General features: G+C 56.8%; 1 protein-coding gene across 1 annotated transcript; it reads right to left on the reverse strand.

The window, feature by feature from the left end:
- Positions 1-522: 522 nt before the first annotated feature.
- Positions 523-4638, reverse strand: IL10RA (interleukin 10 receptor subunit alpha). Its single transcript, XM_051638435.1, has 7 exons — positions 4572-4638; positions 3554-3677; positions 3249-3427; positions 2845-3011; positions 2357-2507; positions 2096-2220; positions 523-1980 (listed from the first exon to the last, which is right to left on the reverse strand). The coding sequence occupies exons 1-7, from the start codon at positions 4633-4635 to the stop codon at positions 1120-1122; spliced, it is 1671 nt and encodes a 556-aa protein (XP_051494395.1). The 5' UTR covers positions 4636-4638; the 3' UTR covers positions 523-1119.
- Positions 4639-8056: the final 3418 nt, after the last annotated feature.

Consider the following 8056-nt stretch of genomic DNA (forward strand, 5'->3'; position numbering starts at 1 on the left):
GTAGTTAAATGCAGCCCAGGGTAAGTTGTTTCCTTCTCATGCTTGTTTCCATTCTTACAGAAACTGTTCCCCCACCTCCTGGGTTTTGACCTGTTTGGTTCTGCCCTGGAAAGGCTTCTGTGCTTCCCTGGTGTCTGGTCCCATACACCTGGTGAAATCACCACAAGCTGCCCACTGCCTTTTCCCTGCTGCTCCCACACACAACACTTGCCTGGGACAGCTGCCCTGGTTCTCAAGTAAGAGTGAAGTTCTTGGGGGGGGGGGGCTGCCTTTGCTCTCCTTTCTTCCCAGCTGTGATGTGGAAATGCTCTTTCCTGTGTGAGGCAAAGGCATGTTGCCCTTTGCTGCAGGGAAGAGTCCCTGTTTCAAAATGGAAAGCACAGCTTGACCTTAGGAGAGACTGTATAGATGGACCAAACAACACCACATCCTTTCTGTATTTACAAATTAAATAGAATAAATAACATCTGTATGCAATAGTGGCAGAACATAGACCATAGTGTGGGCAGGGCTGCCCTGGCTCACGCTGGGCTCACGTGGCAACCTGCACACATCAGAGGTAGCCAGTGCCCTGCAGCTGGGCCATAGGGGCTGAAGGGTCTCTGTAGGGTTGTCAGGAAAGTCCCTCACTCCCTCCAGTGTGGGAGCTCCATGTTCCCAGCAGTGGGATGGCTGACGTCAGGCTGCTCTTTGTTTTCAGTGTCTGTGTTGTGAAAGGTTTGGATGGCATCAGCAATGTAGACATCAGCTGAAAGAGCCAGTGAAAGAGGGAAGTGAGTGTCCTCCCCGGGCTGGGCAGACATGTCCTGGTGTGTATCCTCCTGGTGGTTAGAGGAGGGGGGAGCCCCTCCAGCACATCCCATCCCCATGTCTCGTTAGCTTTCCACTGGCGACTGGCTGGAGGGAAGGTGCAGGGTGTGCAGCAGTGCCAGGGCCAAGGCAGCCCCACAAGTAGCTGAGCTGGTGCTTCTCATGCCAGTCTCAGCCAGGGCACTGCTCGTGTTGAGGCACTAACATTCAGGCATCGGTGGTAGCTTATCAGAAGAGCTGCTCCTCATGAGCAGGGGTTAGAAGAGGTAGGTGGGCTGGTGGGCACCAGCTCCCCAGCACGGGGGTGGCTCACAGGCGGCTGTCCTTGCTGTCCCCATCGGGCAGGGTCAGGGGCTGGATTTGCAGCTGGAGCCACTCGTTGGTGCTGAGGCTGGAGATGAGGGGCAGTGTCCCCAGGAGGTCAGTGTTGAAGATGCTCAGGTTGAAAGGAGCTTTCAGGAGTTCAGGGCTGGCTTTAGAGTCCAAGGGGGCACCTGGAGCCCCACAGCTCAGGGCCCCCCAAGGAGCAAGGTCCTGTGTGTGGCTGCAGAGCTGCTCCGGAGAGGACTGCTTCAAATACCCTTTGGCTACAGGCAGCTCAGAGCATTCTGCACCCAGCACGATGTCTGTGGTGCTTGGGTGGCCCAAGAAGGGCATCCCCTTGTCTGGGTCCTGCTGGGGCTCCCCTGTGCCCTGGGACTGCTGCAGGTACCCGTGGAACTCCATGGCTTGTTGGAGGGTGGAGGGGCTGAGCTCTGCTTCATGGGGCTCACTGGCTATCCCGCTGCTGGAGGGGCAGGTGGGGCACAGGCAGGAGCTCCCCAAGACCACACCACTGTCGTCACCAGCGGGAACCTGCTTGTAGCCCTGGGGCTTGTGGCCTGAGGAGCAGCTCGGCTCAGAGCTGCGCAGGCAAATGCCACTGTCGGTGCTGGTGCAGCTGCTGTCTCTGCTCCCCATGGCTCCCAGACCCAGAAGGCACGGCTGGTCCTCAGGCCATGCTGGCAGCTTCCAGCCCTTTTCCAGGGGCAGCTGGGCTGTGCTGGGGCTGCTGTCCTTCCGGGGCCCCTTCTGGCACAGGAACAGCTGCTGGACAGGGTCTGCATCTGGGCTGCCTGAGGATGGGGACTCCTGGTCCACCCAGAGTGAGCTTTGCTTTATGAAAGATTTCTGGGAGGGAGAGAAAAGGAAGACATGAGCTGTGCTTCATCTGTGCCTCTCCTAACAGCTACCCAAGCCTGCAGCTTTGCTGTGGCCACAAAGGGTGCCATGTGCCCGCCCTTACCAGGACAGAGGGTGGCCTCACAGGTTTCTTTATGTAGGTGCATGCCAGCAGAGCTCCCAGCAGGCCCAAAATCAGCAGGGTGATGAAGAAGGAGCTGAGGATGCTCAGGACCCGCTCTGCACTCCCTGCAAGAGAGGACATGCCCAAGTGAGGGGGAGAACAGCAGAGCCCTCAGTGCATGTAGCACGAAAGCACGGAGCAGCTGCCCTGGTGTGGATCCAGGTCCTGCAGGACCTCCCTTCCCTGGCTGCCCCCACGTACTGTCTCTGTGCCCGACGGTGAGGCACTGCTCGGCGGTGCGCACGGCGCGGGTGTGCCGGCTGGCCACCTCGGGCTCCACGCTGACGCAGTACTCCGTGTCCCAGAAGAGGTTGCTGATGATGAACTCCGGGGCCTTCTTCACCTCTTCAAACTGCAATGAGCAGAGCACAGGCTGGTACCTGAGAGCCCCCAGCTCCTCTGGGAGTGCTGGGCCCCCTGCTTTCTTCCCTCCTCCTCCTGCGTCTCCTGGGGAAGGTCCCCAGGCTGCTCAGCAAGACTGCTGGCAGCAGCCAGACCCAAAACCCCAGCAAGAGTTGGAGAACGTACTGCAATAAAACCTGCAGAGAAATCTCTCTGCGATGTTGTGGCCCTGAGAAAGCTCAATATTGAGTTTTATGAGAGACTGTACTTTAAAAGATGTGTTTTTCAACTTGAGCAGCACTGTGTGTGACAGATGGGGACAGCATGGAGACAGCAACTCATCTCACCGTCCTGTTGTCCTGCGCCCTCCTGACGTACACCCGGTATTGCCTCGTGTGCTTCTGTATGTCGTCATATTTCACTGTGAGGTTTCCTGCCCTGAGGAGCAGCTGCAGCTGCACGTGGATGGTGTTTCCCCTCACAGAGAGGCTCTGGCCTGACAGGCGCAGGCTGGCTGCAAACAAGTCAGTTGGAAGAGCACGTTAGGGTGTTCTGTTTGCAACAGCAGGCTGAGCAGTGGCTGTTCCTCACAGCTAGTGCCACCTGTCCAAGGTTTGTCCCATTCTATCCCACAGCTGTCCTCCAGGCAAGAGGAAGAGATATCCCTGCTCTCCTGTGTCCCAAAGTTCCTCCCAAGCAGTTTGGCACCCCAAGCTCTGCCATCCTCCAAGCCTCCTGGCACCCGACCTACCTTCTTGTGGGGAGAAAGCGTTGGTCCTTTGCCACAGCGACGTGTGGTTCCCTGACACAGCCCTGACCCGCGCGTAGTAGCGCAGGGCAGGGACCAGAGTGTAGTATGTGAGGTCGCAAGAGTGCCCCGAGATCTTCATGCAGTCTGGGATGGCTGTCCAGGAGGAATTTGTGCCGTAGCTGCAAGGAGAAGAGCCCAGGGTCAGAGCGGTGCAGGCAGGTGCCAGAGACTGTGTTGTCAGCGTGGTTGGTGTCAGAGCCCGGGCAGGGCGGAGCTCCCCCCCGCAGCCTCGTGGCTGTACTCACACTTTGTGCTCCACCTCGTAGCAGACGTTGCTGGGGCTGTCGTGCCCCGGCTCCCAGCGCAGCAGGTGATGGGCGATCTCGGCAGCAAAGCGCACGTTCTGGGGTCTCGGCAGCCGCTTCTCACCTGTGGGACTGAGCGTGAGTGTTGGGCCAGGCTGCCCGAGGTCCCCTCCCTGCCATTGCCATTGGAACCTGAATATCTTTAAGGTCCCTTCCAACCTTAATCATTCTATGATTCGGCGATTGCTGCCTCAAGGACTCGCCTGGAGTTCAACCCCTGTGTTCAGCAGCAACCACTCACCCACCCAGAAAGTGCAAGGATTTTCCTGGGACTATCCCACTCCCAACTGGTCATCCCCTTCCTCCTCTTCCTCTCTTGTGGGTAATGTTCAGCCCAGCTGAGAGGATCTTGATGTTTTTCAGACCCAAGAAAGAAACCTACTGTATTTGCATCCCTGCCCAGCCCTGCATCTGCTAGCAGCTCTATTTGGATTCAGCTTTCCTGTTTTGCTCATCTGCTGTAAAGAAGGAACAGGCTTTTTCACACCTCCTGCCTGCAGTTCAATACTGTCACCTGGCAGCAAAGCCTGGCTTGATAACATCTGCCACCTTTTCTGTGCTGGTTTCCTCAGCAGCTGCTGCCTGCCAGCAGACATGAAGCTGTGCCTGGGGAGGAGGACTCTCAGCACAGCACTGAGCCGCTGCTGCGGCGTTTCACCCCAGCACCTCTGTGGTCCAGACTGGTGGAGATAAGCTGGGTTGGTGCCTGAGGACTAACACAGCCTGCAGGCTCCCAAAGAGCAAAGAAAGGTGAGTGGTGAGCAGGCAGCCCTGGCTGTGTCTGAGCTGCGGTTCTAACCACAGCAGCTCAAATGCCTGCCTTCCCCTGCCTTGGTTCCCAGCCCGATGCTGGGATCTTGGGAGCCGTGGGGCTCTGGGCACCCCTCTGGGAGCCGTGGGGCTCAGGCACAGGGAGCAGGGAGCGAGGACCAGCGCGATGTGGGCAAGCGAGACTCACCGTGGGTCGGCCAGGCGAGGAGCAGTGCCAGGCACAGTGCCAGGGCTGTGGCAGGGGGGGCCATACCGGCTCCGCATCCTCTGGGGGTGCTGGTCTGGGTGAGCAGGGTGCTGGGCTCTGCTCCAGAGGGCTGCCGAGCGCTTGTTTTTCCCCTGGGGGCTGGCGCAGTGACGTCTCGGAGGCGTTAGCGCAGCGGGAGGAAAGTAGCTTCCACTTTTCTCTACTGCCCACCCACTCAGCCACAGCGAATCTCGCAGCCCAGGCTGGGCATTTCCTACAAGCAGGCCTTCAAGGAAGGGCTCTGGGGGCTTTTCTAAACAAATCGCTATGCTGCTGGGAAAGGGAAAATGGGAGTAAACAGCCTTTGCTTCTTTGTTGGTTAATGAGATGTTGAAAGCACAGTGCAGGGGGGGGAGCATCAGCACTGAGGACACCCAGGCCCCCTTGGGCCACTTTCCTGTCCTTCCAGCAGCTAAAGCTGGCCAGGTCAGAGTCAACCTTATACATGAACTAATTCCGATGTATACATTTTTCAAGGCTGACTGAAATGAAGAAGGAGAGGTGGAAGAGGTTGGTTAAGTGCATAAGTTTCTTCTCTAGGCTTTCCCTTCTGTTGGACTCAGACTGTACCCTCCTGCTCCAGCCTGCAACTTTCCTTTCCCCTTTTCTGGGGCTGAGTGACAACCTCTGGGCTGTTGTGTGCCCTGCAAACATCAGCACGCGTGGGTGGCATTGCAAGCTGTGAGGTCTAGTGTGGCAGAGGCGGCTGTGTGGTGACACTAGGACCTGAATTGCCACCAAGCTGACTGTGAGTCCTCTGCTGAGCCTTGTGGCAGACTGAGTTACAGCAGCACGTGCTTCAGGGCTTTCCTGGGGCCTGTGTGAGCCCAGGGCCATCTGATGGAAGGCAATTTGTCTCAGAGGAGTTTCCTGCTGGGGAGTTTGTGGAAAGGACACAGATAAAAAGAGCAAGAGAAACTGAAAGTGCTCTGGACAGCCTTGGGAAGCTTCAGAGAAGGCCCTGGCTTGGTGAGCAGAGAGTTGGACTCGGTTTGCCACAGCAGAGCTGCTCCTCAAAGAGTCATCTTAAATGCCTGAAGTGGGGATTTCTGCTTTTTTTTCCCTGACTGAACAGAGTCTATCCCCTGACTCATCCTTCCTGCTAAAGCCCCTGGGCTTCCAGGAACCTGCAGCCTTGCCAGAGCAGCACAGAATTCAGCAGTGGTGCTGCTGAGGCTGGCAGCAGGACCTTGGGCACAGCATGGTCTGGCTCTCCTGGCACCTAGGGACACCCTGGCTTTGGCTCTGCTCCACTGGGGCAGTGGGGGATCTGGGCACAGGGCTCAGTGCTGGTCTCCCTCAGCAATGACCGTTCCACTGCTGAGGGCCAGTCAATAGGGATGGCAGCCTCAGATCCCCTCCCTGGCTTTACCCTGGCTTTGCTTTATTCTTGCCTCCTTAGGAGACTTGCTGATGTCCTGTCACTCTGCTGTCAGCTTATGAGTCAGATCTGGCCACCACTGAATTTGGGAGTCCTGATATGAAGCACAGCCCATCCCACACAAAGCCACAGCTTGCATTCCTTGTAAAGGAGTGAAAATCAACAGTGGTGGGACCAGAAATGAGGAAGCTTTGTGGAAAAGACACTGCCGAGCTGGTCCTGCAGGTGAGGCAGTTCAGAGGCTTGGGAGAAACAGTTAGCAGTTGAGGGGAAAATGAAACAGCCTGAGGAGAAATGACAGCTCTGCTGAACACTCAGGTGGTGAAGGGCACAGCTCTGTGCTGCTGCACGGATACAGGCACTGCTGATGCTGCCCAGGATCCGTGCCTTGTCAGTGTTTTCCCTCTTCCTCCACTAAATACCTTTTGGCATCCTGGAAGCTGCAGGATTCATGTCCCTGTGCTACCTTTGCTGCCCCCAGCTCTGCAGCGAGGGGCCCTGGGGGGAGCAGTGGTCTCGCAAGGAAGGGAGGGCAAGGGGCCCCAGCCCAAGGCAGGCAGCACAGGAGCCCCCAGCCAGCACACAGCCCTGGCCCACGGCACACCCAACCCCTGCAGCCCCAGCAATGACCACAGACCAGCTCTGCATCAGGCCCTGCTGACCACACTAAACCCAAAGCATCACAGCAAAGAGCAGTCCCACGTTCTGTGCTGGCAGGAGAGGTTTTGAGTTCACGGGCCAAACCAGTCCTCAAGAACACTGTTGAGTTTTCTCTTCATCTTCCAAACAATTGACTAATCTTTAAATAGAGGTAGCCTTGATTTTAATAATCTGAAACCACCTGAGTCAGAACCACAGAGCAAGTCTTTCCCCAGAACCTCTGCAGCTACTTGGGGACAGCGAGGGCTGGAGCTGCAGCCCCCAGCCCTGTGCCCAGCTTCCTCCAGGGCCTTTCTGCCAGTCACTAGCCCTGGGCACTAGAAGGGGCTGCAGGGGCAAAGCAGAGGTCCTCAGTTCCATCCTCCCTCCTGCCTGGCCTGTCCCACACCCTGCGGTGGCCATAGGGCTGGTTCTGCACCAGCACAGCCCTGCCACAGGACAAAGTGCCTTGCCTGGAAGGGCAGAGTTATCCTCTGCCCTTCCCAATTCCCTCATGCCTGGAGGATGGAGCAGAGGAGCCTCTGGGCTGGTGGAGCTGGCTTTGGCTGTATATGCTATTAGCACCTCTGTGTGCTGGCTTGGAGGGTGCAGCAGGGCTCAGAGGAGCAGTTACCAGCAGGAAAGGGTGAGAATTTCAACCCGGGAGGTGTTGTGTACACACATGACATTTAACATCAGGTTGTTGGGGTCAAGCCCAGAAACACAGTTCTCTGTAACTTGCTTTCTGTAGGTGGTTTTGGAGAAACACCAGCAAGCAATCATTCCTGGAGCTGCCACCGCAGTGACCTCGCCAGAAGAAAACAGGAGTAAACACCAGGATCAAAGTTATAAATATGTTAAGGGTGAGTGTCTGGAGGACGGAGCCAGGGTTTTTTCAGGGATGTCCAGTGATAGGACAAGGGGCAATAGGTGCAAACTAGAACATAGGAGGTTCCATGTAAACATCAGAAAAAACTTCTTTACTGTGAGAGTGACAGAGCAAACCCACCTGGACACGTTCCTGTGTGATGTGCTCTGGGCAACCCTGCTCTGGCAGGGGGGTTGGGCTGGGTGATCTTTCTAGGTCCCTTCCAACCCCTAAGATTCTGTGATCAGAATGGACTCAGGTACACAACTCCTCTGAGCTCTGCAATCCCTCTCTCTGGGTTTGGGCCCTGGCTGTGCACAGGAGAAGGTCAGGGACTGATCCCTCTGGGAAGTGATGGGATGGGGAGCCCAGGGGCAGGGTGGAGGGGACAGCAGGATCCATTCCAGGCTTCTCAGCCTTGGAATCAAGGGCACTTGGAAGCAGGTTTCCCCCATGCTTGGGAGGCCTTACTTGTCTCCTGGCCTTCCGCTGAGCAGGTGTGGGTGGAGAGCTGGATGAATAAGGGACTTATGCTAT

The sequence above is a fragment of the Apus apus genome, chromosome 22 (genome assembly GCF_020740795.1).
Source record: "Apus apus isolate bApuApu2 chromosome 22, bApuApu2.pri.cur, whole genome shotgun sequence".
NCBI lineage: Eukaryota > Metazoa > Chordata > Aves > Apodiformes > Apodidae > Apus > Apus apus.